At 35.9% G+C, this 20,877-nt stretch overlaps 1 protein-coding gene across 6 annotated transcripts; it reads right to left on the reverse strand.

Moving 5' to 3' along the window:
• Window positions 1-197: 197 nt before the first annotated feature.
• On the reverse strand, window positions 198-19,677 carry washc2c (WASH complex subunit 2C). 6 transcript variants are annotated; one of them, XM_084093149.1, is made up of 32 exons: window positions 19,501-19,677; window positions 18,165-18,304; window positions 17,899-18,063; window positions 17,498-17,566; window positions 17,207-17,380; window positions 16,574-16,667; window positions 16,421-16,482; window positions 16,151-16,204; window positions 15,527-15,628; window positions 15,345-15,429; window positions 15,159-15,224; window positions 14,639-14,760; window positions 14,461-14,530; window positions 12,297-12,347; window positions 11,994-12,191; window positions 11,752-11,912; window positions 11,571-11,678; window positions 10,046-10,144; window positions 7,756-7,857; window positions 7,574-7,675; window positions 7,178-7,347; window positions 6,983-7,097; window positions 5,714-5,932; window positions 5,351-5,557; window positions 5,130-5,252; window positions 4,948-5,046; window positions 4,154-4,222; window positions 3,763-3,819; window positions 2,849-3,067; window positions 1,566-2,141; window positions 1,284-1,458; window positions 198-823 (listed from the first exon to the last, which is right to left on the reverse strand). In XM_084093149.1, the coding sequence occupies exons 2-32, from the start codon at window positions 18,291-18,293 to the stop codon at window positions 675-677; spliced, it is 4,191 nt and encodes a 1,396-aa protein (XP_083949275.1). In that variant the 5' UTR covers window positions 18,294-18,304; window positions 19,501-19,677; the 3' UTR covers window positions 198-674. The 6 variants fall into 6 exon arrangements, with proteins under 6 accessions (XP_083949275.1, XP_083949274.1, XP_083949276.1 ...); XM_084093148.1 differs by having other exon boundaries at window positions 19,453-19,627; XM_084093150.1 differs by having other exon boundaries at window positions 19,466-19,626.
• Between the last annotated feature and the right edge of the window lie 1,200 nt (window positions 19,678-20,877).

Genomic DNA, 20,877 nt, shown 5'->3' on the forward strand with positions numbered 1-20,877 from the left:
CGGGACCATGCTCGCGACTCCCCTTTCCATCTCCCGGATGTTACCCCGGTCACCCTGGCAGCGTCAAACAACACAATTTGTGACTGTATCTGGTTCCATTTTCAACGTATAACATTGGAATCTTTAAAGATTTTAAATTAAGAAAAATGTTTGGCCCTCTATAAATGTGTTTGAATTCCAGCACTCACACTCAAGAGTACGTTTCATAAAATATATTTTCTTTAGTTTCCAAAAATCATTTCACATGCAACACAAGAAAACTTTAGCTCAAGTTATAAAAACCATCAACAAAAAAAAAGCACTTATGTTGGCGCATAGGCTTGGAGTTATGGCACCACATTTGAAAATTTAACCATACAGTTGACAATATAAGAGGAATGTCTTTTACACCTCACCAGACAATTCTCATGTTTAAAGTGCTAATAAAAGACACATTAACCGTTGTAGATGTCAATGCCAATCGATGACCGCTACATCATTTACCAATCAGATGACTTCACAGATGGCATTAGAGGTAAAAACACTTACAATCTTCTTTTTTTCCTGTATATATTTTTTTGTAAAAGTTACCTATTAGAGTTTACATTATTAACAACAGTGTTAGATTACATCTACCTTCATTTAGGCCATGAACTTCGCTACAGAGTTAAACAAACAGCGGTTATGAAGGAGGCTCAGTTTCCCCCAAACGCATTCAGGGGATCGTCAAAAATATTGTGGCCCGTTTCCACAGTTGCGACGGGATCCTGGGCGGGCTGGCTCTTCTTAGACTTGGAGGACGGCTTTACCGTTGGTTTCGTAGTCCCAGTCGAGAAGATATCATCTGTGAGATGAGAGCAGGAAGTAGATACCAGTAAGCATTTTTAAGAGTGTCTTTATTATTTAAAGTTGACCATATTTACCTTCAAAACCAATGTTTATAAAATTAAAATGACATTGGGTCTGATATATGAAATCATGATTCACTGGCGGTCAAAAGTTTGTGAAAGAAGTAATAATATTTCACAATATTAATATTTTTACTTTATTTTTCAGTACTATCAAATGGATGGGAATATGCATATGGAAATGATATGCAGATGAGGTTATGCATTGTAAGCTCCATATTAATATTTTGGGGAGGAGAAATGCTCGCTGACTGGGTAATTTTTCTCAGGTTCTGGGATGCTGGGATGTACGGTTTTACAAATCTGAAAACCTTTAGGATAAAATCTATGCAAAGTTTCATACATGAGGCCCCTGGTAAGAATCATAGTGAAGTGTGTTTTGCAGAGATAACTAACCCATGTCATCATCGAATATAGATTTTGCCTCCACTTTCTTCTTTGCTTTCTTCTCCTTTGGCTTTGTGGCGCCAGTCAAGTCAGCAAAAATATCAACATTATCATCAAACAAACTTGCATCCAAAGACACTTCTTTAGGCTTCTTCTGGCCCTTGAGGGGTTCTTTCACTTCATCCTGTAAACATTTAAGGTCAATAGAGAAGCATAAATCAGTCATACCACTCCCAACAACCACAATTGATTTATAATACCAAACTAAATGAAAGACTGTGTGATATTTACCTGGAAAATGTCTGGTTTTGCAGGACTGGCCTCTGTTTTGGAGTTTTTACTATCTGTAATTTTACCCTTTCCTGCTCCAAAAATATCATCATCATCATCTAGGAAGGACATCTGTTTGGTTTTCTGGACAGGCTTCGGTTTCACTGTGGCAAAAAGATCATCCTCGTGGCTGTCAAAAATAGACGAGGCCTGATCTTTCTTTGAGGTTATGACGGCCTCCGTCTTAGGGGCTTTCTTTTGGCCCTCCTCAGGGGTCTTTTCTTTGTGTTTAGAGGAGGGAACAGGCTTTGTGGCAAAGAGATCATCCGATTCAAACAGATTGTCTGCAGAATCGAGAAATCTCTTTGGCCTGACTGCTTCATCTGGGCTCTTGGCTGCAGCGGGGGTGCTGACGGGTAAAGTGAGCACTGTGGGTCGCACCGAAACGGGGTTAAATTTAGGGAGTGAAGCAGCCATAACTGGTTCATTAGCTTGTGAAGAGGTGCTCTCTCCAACAGCTTCCTCAGTGTACTGTGCTGAAAGTTGTCTTGCTGCCCTTGTCTGCGGCCGCCGTCGCACTGCGCCTTTAGCACGACCCTGCATTAGAAAAAAAGCCACTGAATGGACACTACCAAAAACAGCAGTTTTCATCACAATGGCACACAACTAGGGCTGCACAAAATTGAAATAAAATCGAAATCGCGATATGGATTAGAGCAATTGTCAAATCGCGCAGGCTAATTAAGTTCATATGCAATCGGTTTCAGAGTGAAATGCGGAATTTACACACCTGATATCATGAGCTTCATGAGTGTAAATGAACACACAGTACCGAGCTTCACTCTGAAACCGGCAGCGCATATTTCTATTTGCCAGCAACCCGCCAAAATTCAAAGCTCAATGGGTTACTGTTTGAAAAATTAACATAAATATTAGCATTGTAATTTTACAGTAAAATAATTTAATTATAAATAAATGATACAAAATAAAATAAAAAATATTTGACAGTACAATATTGTTATTATAATAGATTTATTATTTAGTTTAATATTTTTAAAAACAATCACAATAAAACCATAATAATTTTTATTATTTTTAGTCATATTAAATTGGCATGTGAAAACTAGAGATATATCATTATTTGTCCCCTCTTGTATCAATTTTGTATCGATTCCAAGGTATTACATGGTATCGTACCGACGGCAAAATTGTGGTATCGAGCCAATTGTGCAACCCTACACACACAACCAATTTTTCATGCCACCTATCAAAGTTTAAAACATACATCCTGCGGTCTGACCCACCTTGTTAGCATTCTGTAGCGTGCTGACCTGAGCAGGCGAGTCAAAGCTCACACCTCCCTCACTGGAGGTCTGATGATCAGGGATAGTATCGGTAGCTGGCAGCGGCCTGGCAGCTGCAGGGAGGGAAGCTGGTGCCAGGCCAGGGATTACGCTGACAGCTCCTGGAATCCGTGGCACCGCGCCTGGCAGAAGGCTGGCAGGGTTGACAGCTAAGCTAGCCTGAAAGAAACAAGACATGTTTTTTAAATCTGTGACAAACCTACTGAATACACACAGTGCCCTTCGCTCACATGCCAAGATCAGAGAGGAACTGGTCTGTACTATTTTAGAAGTACACTATATTTGCATTTCCTGAAGCACATAGAAGTGCTTGCAAGGCAGTAACAGAATAGTGTTAAAAAATCCACATTTTAGTTCTGTGTAAATAAGTCTACATGGCTTTAAATTGTTGCAAGAAAGAAATACAATTCAGAACGCAAATATTAGGACTATGTCATCAATGTTGGTAACAAGGAAAGTATCAATATACTGCTGCCTTGCAAATACTGTAAACAGCACATTGACAGAGTGCTGCATCTAGTTTTCCTATTGGTGCAGTAATGATGTAGGCAATAGAGCGAAACAATGTTATGGCAAAGCTACAAATGTTCTGGTATACCAGAATAAGTGAAAATGTTAACAGGCAAAAATATATGGTGTGCAGAAATATAGATTTTAAACAGATAAAGGCATAGATGTGAGTTGTGAAACAGCCCAATGAAAAGCAAGATTTTTGCTTTTCTTAGACTTCTAAGAAAGATCATGCCAGGATGTCAAGTAAAAAACACAGAATATAGAAATACAAAAAACACTGTTTTAACAATGAGAGAAATGGAGCATAAAAAGTATAGAGATTTATTTTTCAAAAACGTTACTTGAAGTTCTCCAATCCTTGAGGAAGCTTTTTTAGATTTTAGAGGGCTTGTAGGGTCCTGTGCAATTAAATAATATCAATTACATTTATGTCAACCAATAAAAACCAAAAAACACTTTTATAGGTTCTGGAGGTCTTCCAAAATATGTTTTATATGTGGTAAATGTATAAAATTAAATAAAAAGTATTCTATTACTCAAGACGTAATTAATTCTAAATATAATAATATATAAATCATTAACAAAAATGTAAATGCATCAAAATAAAAATATTTAATATATATAATACATTTGTAATCGCTACATATAAACAGAATGGTTTTCGCATAAATGTTCTGTTGCTGAATAAAGATGAATTAAAAAACGTCAAAGCAGATTTATTTCTCTGCATACCTTGCTTGATGTCAGTGTTGATTTGTCCATTTCATTCGTTTTAGGCTTGCTGGGCTTCTCTGGTACTTTCTGTATGTGGATAATATTGTAGAAGCATTTATGAAGTATTACCATTTACATAAAAAAAAGAAAAACGTATTAACCCTCTCGTGCTTTTCTGTCAAAAAAATATTATGTTTTTTTTTTTTTTTCTTCATCGGAATGGTACGAAACAAAAAACGCAAAAAAAAAAATCATGGACATGATTCGAAAAGCTTAAATGGTCCTGAAAAATATAGTCACACTCATCAAAAATGGTCCATTGGAAATAAATGGGAAATTTCATCTAGTAGAAAGTCATTTTTTGTGATATCAACCTCAAATTTTTAACACAACTTGTAAAACATGTTTTAGAACATACAGTATATATTTCATGTAAAAATGTAAAATATAATTTTTGTGCATTTTTCATAATAAACTTAAACTTCTATAACTTTTTTTAAGTTCAGCAATAATCTCACAAGTATCTTCTTTAAAAAAAGACAGAACTTAAGTTTGTGCTCCAAAGCGTTCAAGATTTATGACAGATTAAGTTTCAGGTCTATGCTCAAAGTGGTTAACAGGTAATACATGGATTCAAACTACTGCATAAATATAATTTGGTACCATAAAATCCCCTAAAAATACAAAATAATAAATAAAAGCATTATCAAACTAAAGTACATAAAAATTAAAATAAAATTAAAATTAACAATTTTGACTGCCACACTATGAGCACCAGAGGGTTTAATGTACAAGTTAGGGAAAAACAGTACCGGAGGAGCTTTAGGCTTTGCTGAAGCGAAGAGGTCATCCTCATCCTCATCCCCAAACAGTATGGGGTCAACTGGTTTCACAGAGCTCTGAGATGACACCTGTAAAATGAAAATACCTCCATCAGTAAGAAACCACGTCTCACCATGAAGTGGCAAAGTCTATGGAAAGTCCAAAAGCTTACAGCTGGTTTAGGAGATGTGGCAAAGAGATCTACATCAGGGTCGTTGTCTCTCTGTTGCGTGTGACTGAAAAGGAGTTCCTCATCCTGGAACACACCTGTGCTCTTCATGTGGGGCCCATGATCCTGAGATCACAAGCGAAATCAATTAAATAACATTAAATAACCTACTTAAAGTTCCATTCAAATTCACACCTCACAGCGCTGAATCTAAAACAGCTAACCTTTAGTGCATTCTTTTCTGTTGATTTGTATGTTTTAGGGGCAGGAACTATTTCATCAGCGTTCATATCTTCATCATCATCATCGTCATCATCAAAAAGACTCAATGCTGTTTTCTTGGCCTTGGTCCCCTTACTCTCCATGGGCGGTGGACCCTCCTTTAGCAGCTCGTCACCATCAGCAATATCCTCTTGATTCTTAGTCTGTTTCTGTGGAAGAGACAATCTTCAGTTCTGTGACCCTTTTTTGTGAGCATAATAGGTGTAAATAATATATTATTTATTATTTTATGCTATTCATTTTTATTTTGTTAACTGTAAAAAAAAAAAAAAAAAACTGAACTATTTTGCAAACATTTTACTCACTTTACTTGCATCTTGCTTGTCTCCTAATACATCGATCCCACCAAAAAGGCTTACTGCTCCAACCGGCTTCTTCTTAATCTCAGTGCTGTCGTCAGAGGACAGAATAGATTCCACAGGCTTCTTCTCCACAGACGACTTCTCCTCTGCTGTCTTGTCTTTAGCTACATTGGGCACAATTTCCTCCTCCGTAGATTCAAACAGAGAGGGAACACCAGAAGCCTGGAACACAGAGCAATTCTCAGCTACTAACTAATGACAAGGCAAATAAAATCTTTAATTTGAAAGGAAATCAATCCTTTTATTCAGCAAGGATGCATTAAACTGAGTGACAGACATTTATAATGTCATAAAAGATTTTTATTTCAAATAAATGCTGTTCTTTTGAAACTTCTATTCATCAAAATCCTGACCCAAAAAAATGCACCATGGTTTCCACAAAAATATTAAAGGGGCTACATGTAAGAATTTTAATTTATTATTTGCTCAATTATTGCTATCCCCAATGACCTTGGTTGTCTATGAAAGCCTGTAGACTGATTTTTATGTGAAGGATTCGGGCCGGTTTCGCCGGGAAAATATACTTTATAATCAAACATCATAACAGTGTAATTTTAATTACCTCATCTGTCGACATGATACTGGTGAATTGTAAAGCTGATGCAAACATATCCACATCATTATAATCAGATGCTTTCTTAACTGCTTTCTAAACTGCTTTTGTTATTGAGAGGAAAGAGCGCAGCACGTATTAACATATTCATCTAAATGTCTCTCGGGATGTTCGTTAACAGAATATTGTTGCAAAGGTTTCCGACTTCTTTTTACTTCTAAGCAAAGGACGAAAAAGAATCTCACCGTGAGTATATCGCGGCCTTGAATCACATTCAGTCTCATGTATGTTACGTGTGCACGAGTGCGAGGACAAGCAACAAGTTGCTGGCTGCAGACTGCAGTTCATTTAACGGCCACCAGTGTCGCTAAAAACAAGGGTTTCTGAACTCTAGATATAGCCCATTTAAGCAGCACAACTGTTTTCAATATTGATAATAATATTAAATGTTTCATATATATTAATATTAAATATTAAACATTAAAATATATTTAAATAAAAAACAGTTATTTTAAACTGTAAAAATATTTCACAATATTACTGTTTTTACAGGATTTTTTGATCGAATAAAATGCAGCCTTGGTGAGCATAAGAGACTTCTTGCCCAAAAAAGCACAAATGGTAGCTCCAAATGTATTTGGACACTTAAGCCAACTTACCTTCGGTTCAGGAGGAGTTTTATTTGCAGGTGTTTGGAAGCCAAAAAGAGGTTCTTTGTCCTCATCATCATCTTCATCCTCGAACAGGAGAGAGATTCTCTGAGATGGCTTGATACTGCGAGGACAAAAAATACTTTACAGCATAATGATTTAGTGTTTCTCTTACTACTTTAGTATGTTCACTGCTCCACAAACCTCGACTCATTAGTGGCTGCAAACAGATCATCATCATCACCACCAAATAGGCCATCTTTCTGTGGTGCTTTGACACTGGGTAGCCTGGAGGGGGCGCTAACGCTTGACTTCATTCCACTGGGCTTCACATCTGGGCTTTCTTTGCTGGGCTTGGAGCTCATCCAATGATCCTGACATAGACAAATATTGCAAATATTTTGCCTTGCAAATTTAAAAAAAAATAAAGCAAATATTGTGCTATGTCATGTGATATCCGCATGCATCATAAGAAAAACTGACAAGATAAAACAGAATGAACAAATAAAAATTCTGATGGCGTTTTCAACATTTACTGTATTTTACAATTGTACTGACTCTTTTTGTAATTGTTTTACTGGTGTTAAAACTCACAAATACCTCATCATCGCTGAAGAGTGAACTGGATAGAGGTTTCTTGGTTGGTAGAGATGTTTTTTTTACCTGAACTGACTTGGACTTTGGTGTCGATGAAAAAAGGTCCTAAAAGATCAAAACAGACTTAAAATATATACAGATTTCCCCACAATCTATCACTTTAAACTAAACTTGCTGAACATCACCTCCTCTTCTTCATCATCAAATAATGAGAGCGGAGCTTTACTGGGCTTCTTCTGAGTGGTAGGCTTTGATTTACTTGTAGATTTACTCTCACTTGGGAATATCTAAAAAAAAAAAAAAACAGACCAGCAAATACATCAGCGAGTATCAGTTTGTAATTAAGGTTGGGTGATAAAACGAAAACAAATATTTTTGAAAGCTATAAATCTCAAGGTTTATCTCACATTTGAACCCTAAAACATCCGTCATCAATTTTATTAATCATTTTTTATTAAACACTGATTCACTTAAATCAACACTGATTTGAACTTATGTTTGGCGAAAATCCAATCTTTCAATCAATTAAATTTTACACGAGAGCGAAACAACTTCCTATACAGATTTCGCATAGGGTACAAGTTGGACAGGCGACCACGTTGGACCAACAGAAAGCTGCTTGGTTTAAAAGTGACTTCTGTGTGAGCAGTGCTTCATACATCACTAATTGAAAATAGACAATGGATCTTTTTTTTGCTTTTGGGAATGGCGTTTAGATTAATAATATGTAATATGTGCTGCACTTTCCTCTCAATAACAAAATAAAATGTCTACGTGTGAGAAAACAGCAGTTAAGAAAGCATCTGATCATAGCAATGTGGATTTGTCTACACTGGTTCTACAATTTGACACTCCAGTCAAGTCGCGTTTATTTATAGAGCACTTTACAATAGATTGCTTTAAAGCAAGCAATGTTTCAGGACTAAACATGAAAAGCAGGTGTCAGTTGGACACCTATTAATTAAACTAGTGCAAAATGCCCGTGCAAAATCAGTTTTTGTGTGTGTTTTTAGTAATTGTTGGTTTGGTGCCCGTGAAAGAGACTGTGAACGCATTGAATTCAGGGAGCAGGCTAGGTTACTACAAATGATGGCTGTGAATAAAATATAATATTCAGAAGTAAACAGTGTAGCTGACAGAGTGTTTATGTCAGAATGTTTATTTTTAAACCACAACCTTCTTGGGGCTTCTTTGACCGATACAACCCTCTAATGCCAGAATGTTTATTTTTAAACCACAACCTTTTAAAAATGATATATTTAACGATATCTTTAGCATTTCTCATCCAAACAACGTCAAACTTGGCACTGCACTTACTCGTGCCCGTGGCAAGACACCTGTCGAATTTGAAATCCATCGGACTAACGGTTCGAGAGATATGTGGTTAACAGACAGACACACACACAGACATACAGACAGACAGACGTTCCTGTAATTTATAGATAGATACAACTTAAATTTCTATTATAAAGTAGCTCTTTAGTGTGTTCATGTTTTACTCGTGTTTGACCTCAATGGACTGAACAGAGGAAATGAACCGGAGAAGAGTTCTATGTCAAAGAAGGCGGAGCCCGAGAACCACACCTACCTATTATGTAATCGCCACGGACCAATGGTAGTCAGTAGGTGTTTACCAGCCAGACACCTTTGGCAAGCTGTTTTAGGGCCTGTTTACACCTGGTCACTTCATGCGTTTTACTGATCGGAAAGCTATCAGATTTGTTAAAATTGTTCCATTTACAATTAGCCACATAAATGTGTCTCCGCAAAACAAATATAAATCCAATCTTCAATTCCCGCGTAATATGCAAATTTAACATCAGTTCACATCAACGAAAATCAACATCAAAATATCTAAATCAAAGATGGCAATACGAGAGAAAGATAATTTAGTCTCATTACTTTTAATGAATATGATTGTGTTGAGCTTCAGGATGTTTCAGTTTCATTTGTGGCAGTTTTGGCTTGCTGAAGAGATTGACTCATCTACTCATCTGCCGTGGTCATATCTGTGGTGAAACGAATTGCAGTAGCGCTGTCATGTGAAGCCAGAAGTCTATAAGATTTTTTTTTACTATTTTGGGAATAAAATGTTCATATGTCGCTTCAACAAACAGATGCATTTACACTTGTTCGGTTTCAGTGGTAAAGTGGTTTGAGCGGTTAGATTTAAATCCGACTCGAAAGCGTTTCGGAGGGCATTTAAACCTGGTCTTTTCACGATCAGATGGCTATCCGATCACAGAAAAAACATGGGGACAGGTATAAACAGGCCCCTTTTTTTCAAAATTTTGTCACACCAGTTCGTTCTTTGATTTCGAACTATATCGGGGCCTTTAGATTTACTAATATCCTATAATATAGCAATAAAGTAATACAAAATAACTGCAATATTAATATTAACCCAGCACTAATTGTAATACATCAGAAAACTGCAAATAGACTCTGTATGATGACTATAGAAAAGTGATGTACTTGTGAGTCTTCTTCGTCTGAGAATAGACTCTTGCTAAGTGCTTTCTCCGATGCTCCCAGAATAGGTGAAGATTTGACAGCTTCAGGTGAAGGTCCACTCTGAAAAAAAATTAAATAATAATAATTGTTAAATGTTTCAAAAAACGAGATAATACAACAAGAGAGTAAGGAAGTGTTCACACGTGGTAGGTTTGGAAACGCTGCCTCCTTACAGCAGATCTTCGTTTGTGTGCAACAAGAGAGTTTGTGTGCAACAGACTTCCTGCCACTGTTTTGACTGCTTTACACATTTTCTGAGCTCTTTGTGAGTTCTCAGCTGTTTAAAATACCAAGATATGTACACGCTAGGGATGCTCCGATCAGGATTTTTGCAGCCGATACCGAGTACCGATTTCTTGTCATGGTGATCGGCCGATACCGATCCCGATTCCGATGCTTAATATACTTAATACAAAACAAAGATAAATACAAACAAAATGGAGAAAATGGAGCAGTCTGATGCAGCCCACAAGGTTTATTTAAACATTGTACAATACAAGACAAAATGAATAATAAAAAATATATATTTTAAAAAATCAACAACATTTAAACTCCTAAAAGAACAAATTGGAGTAGTTTGATGCAACTCATTAGTAGGGATGCGTATTTCAAGCAAAAATAATATTCGAAGATCACTGGGTATTATTTGATTATTATTCGAAAATCGCACCCCTCCCCCATATGCACGCACACATGCATGTATAGGCCACACACATACAGTATGAGAAAAGCGGAACGGTGTGACGCTTAAATATAACTTTAAAAACTTTTATATTTATGTTTAAATAATATAATGTTATTTTTTTTATTTCATCTATGTTGATTATATGAAAAGGGAACCGCATGAGATGGGTAAGATAGGACCATAAGATGCCCAATATATCATTTGGAGTGGTTCAGACATGATTTTGGCTACTTAATTAAGTTTTGATTTGTAGAAAGCCATTTTTAAAGTGAATTTCGTTTTGTATAAATTGTATCTTAATTTAAATCAATGTTTCATCAACCAATTGCCTGGATTTAATAAATAAGAATAATATAATAATAATATATAATATTATATATATTTATATAATAATATAAATATAATATAAGAATATAAATATAGCAGACAATATAGCAGACAATATAATCAGGACATGGAGGCGCCGGCGCATGAACTGGAGCTCGTCTCATAAATGAACCGAAACTCAGCACATAAGCTACCTCACAGACCTGAGAAATATATCTATATCAGAAATAAATCTAATCTATCGGCCGGAGATCGGAGCATCCCTAGTACACGCATACAATAAGCGGATTGTTTTGGATGTTCGATAAGTTGCGTTGCAAAACATATGTTTTTATATACATCTTTAGGTCTGGTGTTAAAAATGACAGTGTGAATGCAAAGCGAACCAGGACTCAATGTATCAATTTCTTTTTTGATCCGGACCAAAAAGAACTACAAGTGTGAACACACCCTAAGAGAGAAAGAGTTTTCTACCTCTTCAGATTTGGAGGACTCTTCACTGGTGGAAGGCCGGCGTTTCTTCAGACCCTCCAGTATATTTTTAGTGCCGGGCCCAAACATTGAAATGGCTCCAGCAGGAGGCTGCAAGCAAGCACAATCAGCATAGAAGCAGTAACAACAACCATAATAAAATGATGATGATTGACAAGCAGACCTTTTTCTCTGGAGGACGGGTCTCCTCCTCCCCCTCGACTCTTTTTTCCTGCAGGGGAGGAGCTGAACTGGCTTTCTCAGTGTAAATAGCTCCATCTTCATCATCCTCATCAGCTTCCCCAAACAGGTCTACTGTTTTCTTTGGCATTTTCTTCTCGAGTCCTAATCACAAAGATACGCATTTAAAAATCCCCCAAAACAACAGTCATTTTTCATACTGAAGGGCAAATGTGAGATGTTTACCAGGGGTGGATTTGTTATGTGTCTTTCCACTGAAGAAGTCATCATCATCGTCATCACCACCATTATCATCATCATCAAAGAGCCCACCCCCAACTGAGGCACGTTTTGGAGCTGCCTGCACTTTGGGCTTCACTGGACTCTGACTGTGTTTGCTCTCTAGTGACTCTGAATCATTTGTTGAGCCAAACAGTTTGTTTTCTGTGGGTGAGAGGGGCATGAAAATATCGTACTCATTAGTAGCTACAGCAAACTTTTATGCAAAACAATGTGCGAGTATGCAAATTGAATGCAGTTAATGCTTACCAGGAAAGATGGAGACAGCGCCAGTAGGGATTTTCTTAGTTTTAAGGGGCTCTGTAAAAGCAAATGAAAAATATAAGATTACTATTAGGTAAATGAGTTGTCAACACAGTGGGTTTCAGAAGGTACACTAGGGTTGTGCCGATAGACGATAGTATCGTGGATCGACGATAGTCAGAGATATCGCTGCTGGCAGATGCCTTTGACAATATCAACACGATAATTGGCTCGTTTTCCCATTAATGTATTAAATCATTATTATTATTATGAAGCTAGTATTGTTATTAAATTAATTAGGAACTACAATTAATTTGCCTTGCCTAAATTCATAACGACATCACCACATAACCACACTTGCGACATCACCACATAACCACACTTGCGACATCACCGACACGCGCGTATGAGGACTCTTCAAAGAAAATGTTTTTAAAACAGACTAAAAAACTACATCCCACAACAAAATTTAATTGCAAGGTGATCCATTCACAAATTGTCAAGAGTGCTTGTTTTAACAGACGCATCATTCTTATACAGAGCCAAGATGAAGACGCCATCGTTGTTCGTCAGTATTTTGTTTCCATAGCACATTAACAAAACATTTAATGACACTAATAACACTAAAAACTATACAATTACACAATATTAATGATAATAATAATATCAATAAAATGATATAGGCCTTGGCCTAATAAAAGTCTTTAGTTCACGAAAACGTAGCACTCTGCCATCTGTGAAAATCAAAAGCAACTTCAAACACTTCTTTAACAAGAAATATTCTTCTATTTTTTTCACTGTCAATAATGTAAGTCCACAAGAGAAATATTAAGCCAGTAAATTAAGATAGTTGCTATACAGTTATATCCACCGTCGTCTCTGAGAGAACGCGCCGTTAATGCAGCGAAAGCTCAGTCCGTTTCTGCTTTCATTTTCAGGGAATGAGCGCGTTTACATGCACGTTATTAACTCGATTATGCTGAATAAACTGACAATGCATGTGGTCATGTAAACGCATTAACCCGTTTTCCTTTATCAGAGTCAAGTCATAAGTTTAAGTAGGCCTATAACCGATCGACTTTTAGATTTTTGCCTCTGATTTCTCCCGGCATTTAAAACACATTAACCCGCGTTCTTTGGGCTTATTGAAGTGCGGTGCGCATAGGTGAAGTGCATCCAGACAGAGAGAGCACTGGTAGGAGGACATATATCGCAGACTCCGACTCTTTCTTGACCCAAGAAATTATTAAAACGTGTTCTCATCTCGTGCAGAAGTACAGTCAAAATGCTGCATCTGTAACAGCATGAGAGGATAATGTGTGTCCGTAAATTTCCTGCAGACATGTTGAAATACTCCGAGTCAGATACAATGATTAGGATCTTTTTTTACCATACCGGGAAATAACCTGATTTAGCCTATTAATAAACACACCTTTGCTAGCAAAATAGAAAAAGATTCTCATATATAAAACGAAGTAATAAAACAAGCAAATTGATGAGTAAATAAGCAAGTTAATAATCAAATAAGTAAGCCCCGCCCCCCTCACGATAATATCGTGTATCGCCGATCTCACAGGCTGACGATAGGACGATATGAAAATGGAGCATATCGCCCAACACTAAGGTACACGAGACAGGTTGTGAGAAAAAGATAACACACAGTCAGCCAGTCACTATAGAAAAACAAGATCCTTACACAAAGCGTGTTAAATGACTATTTACAAAATACATTAATAAATAGAAATTCATTTAAATTTTGTATTATTTCATTTATTTTTTTGTGAGAAGAGATTGCGGAGTGAAAGCAGGAAATCAGTTGGCAAGAACAACGGTAATTATACAAAAATGGTAAAAAATTAAAATAAAAAAAAAGGGTCTGGCATGCGTCACCAGAAAGGTCTGGTGAGTTATGATATTTTAATAAAAAAAATTGCAAGGTCAGAACTTTATAACATGCATTTAGAAAACAGAATGAATTTTCATTTCATGCCAACTTCAAACCGTAAAGCTAGTACTGCTCTTCTGTTTCTTTAAATGTCATCATCATCAGACAAACAAAAAAAATACTATATGGTCATAAGTCTGAGAGATCGAGTAGAACTATCCAACATTTGACTTTAAATAAAAGACAGCATAAGAGTCCAAAGGAGTGACAATTAGTAAGTCTCACCTTTAGCCTGGATCACGGTCTTTTCCTTTTCCACCGGCTCGTTTTTGGGTGCATCAGAAAACAGATCTCCCTAAGGAACAAAGCATATAAAATGACTTTTTCAAAGATTGCAACCATGTCTTCTAGTTGCATTTGTATGATTTTGTATGTTGACTACATTAATATTGCTCTAACCAACCTCATCATCATCATCAAACAGGCCTTTGCCTCCACTAAAAAGACCACCCTTCCCACCGAATGGAGAATATTCCTCATCTTCCATTTTTGGTGGTTTGAACATCTCATCCTGATCATCTTCCACTGTAATTACATATGCATAAAATATATGCCATTATTTTACTAGACATATCCTACAGAATTCTACCGTTTTTCAAAGAAACTATGGTATATTATGCCAGAAACATCCAAAAAATTAGTAACAGTGTAGTCGTTTTGAATAAAACAATACAAATATAATTTGATGATTCATAAGTGTATATATTGTACACTACCGTACAAAAGTTTGGGGTCATTAAGATCATTAAGGAAAAACTATGTTAAACTGTAAAAAATATTTCCCAATATTACTGTTTTTTTAATCAAATAAATCAGCTTTGGTAAGCATAAGAAATATGCTACCGATCCCAGACTTTTAAACGGTAGTCTACAGAGTGCAAAGTACAGCGGAATGAATAAACATGGTATGAAGTCACTCATACCCTGAGGTTTTGGCTCTTTCTTTGTTTTACTCTTCTTCTGGGTGATAGATGGGCCTGATGATAATGCTTGAGAACAGACAAGTACATGCACACAAATAAACTTGAGAAAGAAAACAAACTGAATGGAAAGATGGAAATGTGGTAAATAATAAAACAGTCAAATCTATATGTTCTAAGTGACCATACATGTGCGATCTGCTTCTGGCTTATGTGGAGTCTCTCCCTTGATTCTGGCTGCTAGTTCATCAGCAAAGGATGGTAGACCAGTGTCCTGAAAGACATGGGACACAGGAAATTGAAGTTCTAGTTTGCACATTTTTACTAATTTGCTTGGCATGTCTGAGGTGCTCAGAAAATGCAAAGCTAACCTTTCTGAGTTCATCTTCATCCTTATCAGACCCTCCAAATATGTCAGAATCTTCATCTTCATTCTCTTCATCAGCATCATCATAACTAGCAACGGATGGTTTCTATGGGATGAATTATAGAATTACAGCATTCTATAGATGGTCGGCTGGATGTAAAATAAAGCTTTTTATAAAAAAAAAGCCCAATTTTGTCTCATTTACTTCTTATTTTACTTCTAAATAAGGCTTTAAAAAACTTTTAGAGAATATGATATTTAGAAATGTCCTGGTCGATGGTAGATTTAAGATTTATATTTACCTTTCACATTTAAATGAAATCGTTTTTTGTATTTCTTTAAGTTATTAGAGCATAATGATGGGATGTTTAAACCTCTTTTTAAAAGCTTAAGTAAATCTGACAATAGTGGGTTGTTTTTGATTTATAACTTGTGTTGTTTTACATGTGGCATTCCATATCTATAAAACATAATTACCACTCCTGTAAAAGCATCTGCATAAATATATTTCACATATATCCTTTACCTAATGCATTACATCCTAATATAGTGTAAATCCCTTACCTATAAATAAACCATCAGAATAGCAGAAAATATATATTTTTTTATTATAGAAAATAAGTCTTACTTTCTTGAAGTTGCCATGGACTTCCTCATCCTGATCAGAATATTCATCTGAGAGCTTTTGGAATAAATTCCAAATTGAAGATTACATATAAATATATGTATTTATTTATGTAATGTTGTCAAAAATTTGGTTAAAATGTTTTTGAAAATAGAATATTTATTCAATAAATAAAATATGTTAAGAAAATGTTTCTCGGCCAGTGTTCATTAAATGCCAATGTTGCAATTCATGTAAATGTATGTGAACTATATATATATTATCCTCTCTCACCTCATCACCTTCTTCAATATCACTCTCAATGACGCTGTCTCTGTCACTACCGACAGACATTTCTAAAAAAAAAACACAGCAAACAAAAGAAGTTAAAAGCAACCTACAACAACAACAATAAAACTACTAAAGATTATGAATGGGAAATGTCACCATCACTGGATAGATCTCCCAGGCCAACATCCTCCTGATCCATAAAGGCTTGGGACCCAATCAAGTATGGCAAAGGCCTGTCCACATACAGGTCCTACCAATAAAATACATTTAGGCTCAAAACCTTAAAATCCATTACATTTTTGTAAGGAATACTGCATTATTTATTATAAATTATTTATCAGTGCACATCACTATTTTTTTTTTATTCATGTACCCTTGGAATCTTTAATAAAATTAACTTCCCCTCCCTCTTGCAGCGACATCTCCTCTTCTCCGATGACGTGTTTATTTGCGCAAGGGCGGGACAACACGTCACTCACATGACATCACAGCAATAGTAAACCACAACCATCCAATCAATTCCAGATAGACAAAATCAAGTCCTGCACTACATTTTTACTTGTTTGAGAAGCCGTTTCACTCAGCTATACGTCACAATAGGGAAGAAAAGACTATTGCAACTTCCGTTTCATGCTAACTTTAAGACTGGTGCAGACTGAAGTTGCTCTTTCAAAGTGAGTCTTTGGGATTTTTTTAGCACATTAGCATCACTAATCCAAACACCACTAATTACAAACATGTGTAATAATAATCAAGTAAGTGCTCAAGGGCTCTAAGGAAACACTTTACCTTTGCTTCCAAAATGGGCTCTACTTTTTCCAGAGCCTCCTCATCCTCAGAGTCCGAGTTTCCTGCTTTAATGTCGAGCTGTTCGAAAGCAGATTCCAGGACTTTCAGGCCATAGTTGACGGCCTCTTGGACTTTGGGAATAAGTTCCGCTTCCTTCTGTTCCCTTGTCTTCTCCTTTACATGTGTATGAAATGGTAGGAATGCTTGAAACCATTGTCAGAGAAGTTTTCAAAATAATACATAATATGAAATTATAGCAGAAATAACCAGAGAAACGTCCCCAAACAGTACCTGTTCAGGCTGTCTCTCCATGGTTTCTGGCTTTGGTCCAGTGTCTTCCACCTCTTCATCATAAACCCTCTGAGTAAAAAATAATAAAAAAATAATTAGATCAAAAAACAGGGTTTGTGTGTGCTTACACTCTTATTGTTCTTTATCAAATTTCACAATCTCACTGACATGAGCTAAGAAAAATGCTGAATAAAGAATTCACAGTTGGGCCATTTTGAGTCTCAAGGGAGGAACGTTGGGAAATGTATAAATATCATAAGCTCATTAAGCTGACAAACTCTCTCACATATTCTCTCAGGACAAGTGTGATATTTCAGTTTGTGAAACTTGAACTACTTTGCTTTGCATCCACATACAAAGTGAATTCTCATTTAGCTAAAATCATGAAAAAATTTACATACATTTTCAATGAACTGTGTGTTGGACAGCATGAGGAAGTCATTAAACACTGTATGTAGGCGGCTGTCTGTGGCTTTAGTGTCCCGGATAAGACCATCCAACTGCTTCTCAATCTCATGTGTCTTGGACAGCATCCTTTGAGAGAAGTCTTGCAGAAAAAGAAATAACTGCAAAGATACAAACAAAGATTCACTCTAAACCATCTGTACAACATGGCAGCAAGCACAAACAATATGAATATGAAATATGAATGCATTCCACTCCATACCCCTGAATCTGCAGCCAGTGACCAGTTTGTGCTGGATTTCTGCATCTCTTCCATTGTCCAGGGTCTCTCCCACACCTGCTCAGCCTCCCCATTATGATTACTGGGGCCATTCTCCATAAAATTAGACATGCTGGTTTAATCTGTAGAAGATCACAAGTTTTACTTGAATATATATCTGATGCAATGGACATTATGACTTATATAGGATTCATCACTGTCCCTTGTGAATAAGAAGTGCACATAATGATGGTGGACTATAAATCTTAAAAGAATATTATTTAAAAAAACATACTTTCAGATAATATATTAATGAAACTCTTAAGTGCTCTTAAAGAGAGTACACTTTCATGACCGTGTCTTACCACTTTTTGTAATAATGTCAAATTAAATGTTTTTTTGTTGTTGTTGTTGTTTTCATTTTAATAATGGTTTTGTTGTGCTTCAAAGACGTACAATTCTTTTTTATGACTAACATACACTTCTTTGGGTTAACTAACATAATTAAAGCTTGTGTAAAATACTTGATTATAATTCATTTTAGTGTTATTTGACATTACATAAATTTTAAATGTACTACATTTCAAACGTGTAATTGTAAATATATTTAAAATACATGACAAAAAAGTTTCAGTAAAAGTTAAATTAAAGATTATATTAGTTTACCATAAATGCTTGTCATTAAATTCGACAGTACACTTTAACCATATTTCAAATACAATAGAAATAACTATGAAACTACAAATAAAGATTTAGCTACTTAGGCCTAATCATTACTTCAGCAGGCCAAAAAGCACTCAAGGTAAATTGAAAATAAAACACATTTTTATTTATTTGTAAATTGCATGCAATTAGGTGTCCTAAGTAAGTATTCTTTTCAAGTATATTGTTTCCATAAATAAGCTAAAGTGTACTTCTTTTTCACAAGGTGCTGATAAATGCTTATTTATTTAAAGCTAGACATTTTTGTATTTATCTAACAAGTGATATACAGTGTAAAGTAAAAACCATAGTTACTTATCTCTCAAATTACAATCCTGAGGAGGAAACTTTCAGAAGTTAAAACGTTATAACTGTGTCAATGAAAAATCAGCATAATGCAGAAGCGATAATCTCGTTCTTCCTCAAATCTTAAACGGTTGAATGCACTTTTGATCCGTAATTATCTGTTATTTTGCTGCTTTCATTTATATGTGATTGCTCTCCCTGCTGTCATGCAAGGCTGGCTAGCTGCTGTGCTAGCAACTTATAGTCTGAATCTCTGCTGATTTCATTTGACGTACTGATTTACCTTATATACGTACTGTGGTAAAATATCTTCTGTAGTGTTTTCCTTCACCTCAAAATCTCACAAATCCAGCAGTGAGAGAAGTCAAGGGCAGCTTAGCGCTGTCATTCGTCCCATCATCAGTTCAGTGTTTTGAGAGGTCGGCCATGATCCGTCTGCAGAGAATCAGCTGATTCTAGTCACCTGACTCACAGAGGCGCGCGACACCCACGCTAGTCCCTCTGATCTGAGAACAGCTTCTGATGCGCGTGAATGGCGTTTCACCATAGACTGTATAGCGTTTCACATAAACGAAGCGGACTTAAACTGATCTCAATGCAGCACTTCCTGAAAGCAGGAAAACATGCCATTTTTAACGGCTTATCATGAATGGGTGAATGTAATCTTGTGACAAAAATAGAAGCATAAAATATACTGTGTGGATAAGTCTTGTAAACCATAAAATGTCAACATTTTCTAGAGAAAAGGCTGATTCTGAATCAATAAAATCTTAATTGTGAATGCAAACCCTGCTGGAGGTGATTGTTAGCTGTGTGACTATTTATGTTGCAAAACACATCTTGATTTATTTTTTTTATTTTTATTTTTAAGTAGGGAACATCCAATGCTGTGGATTATCTTTGTGTCTTACTCCCTCATAAGAACTACAGGGTTGAGCAGATGTTGTACAATACTAGTTCCCATCAGTGCTCTAAGAACTTCCCTTTTTTGGTCACTCCCTGTCCTGACCACTCTTGGGTCACTCCTGTGAAGTACAGAGTACAGAGTACAGATGACACAAACTCTGAATCAACATGCACCAATGCTAAATTTCCAAGTATTGTAATCATTATGTTCACAACTTGTAATAGTAACAATGAGCTCATTATTTCTGTCTTAAATTAATACATTGATAGCTGACAGTGATAATTGTACTTGGTACTTTGTACTTGGACACAGTCACCTCTAATAACAGATCACTAAATTGTAATGTAGACACATGCATTTTCTGTAAAGCTGCTTTTAAACTATGTATTATGAAAAGCGCTATACAAATAAATGTGAATTGAATTGAAATAAATTGGGTCCTGAAAGGGTCCTTTATTAAAATTCTGAGATGTGATGCTACTGGACATGATAAGCCTACTTATGTAGGCTATTCATACAAACCCGGTGCTGGATTCTATCTTATATGCAAAATACGGAACGAATAAATTCTGCAATAACTTCCTGCAATTGCTAAATGCTGAAATGGTGTAGACTGCTCCGGAGGTAAAATGTGCAAATGCTAATGGAACAATTAAAAGAAAATATAAATCAAAGTGTGATTTTTTTCTCTTCTCAGTAACCAAACTGAAGTAAATAACTTTACGAAAAAAAAAAAAAAAAATGAAATTAATCCTAGTGACCTGATATAATTTGGCTTTAATACATAACCAGTGACAACTC

Source organism: Abramis brama (genome assembly GCF_963993115.1).
Source record: "Abramis brama genome assembly, chromosome: 19".
Taxonomy (NCBI): Eukaryota; Metazoa; Chordata; class Actinopteri; order Cypriniformes; family Leuciscidae; genus Abramis; species Abramis brama.

Coding starts and splice junctions, on each gene's coding strand:
- washc2c (XM_084093149.1), bottom strand. CDS start 18,293: ATGTCTAATTTTATGGAGAATGGCCCCAGTAATCATAATGGGGAGGCT. Junction 15,225..15,344: donor GCCAGAAGCAGATCGCACAT/GTATGGTCACTT, acceptor TCTGTTCTCAAG/CATTATCATCAGGCCCATCT. Junction 2,142..2,848: donor CGCTACAGAATGCTAACAAG/GTGGGTCAGACC, acceptor TTTCTAATGCAG/GGTCGTGCTAAAGGCGCAGT.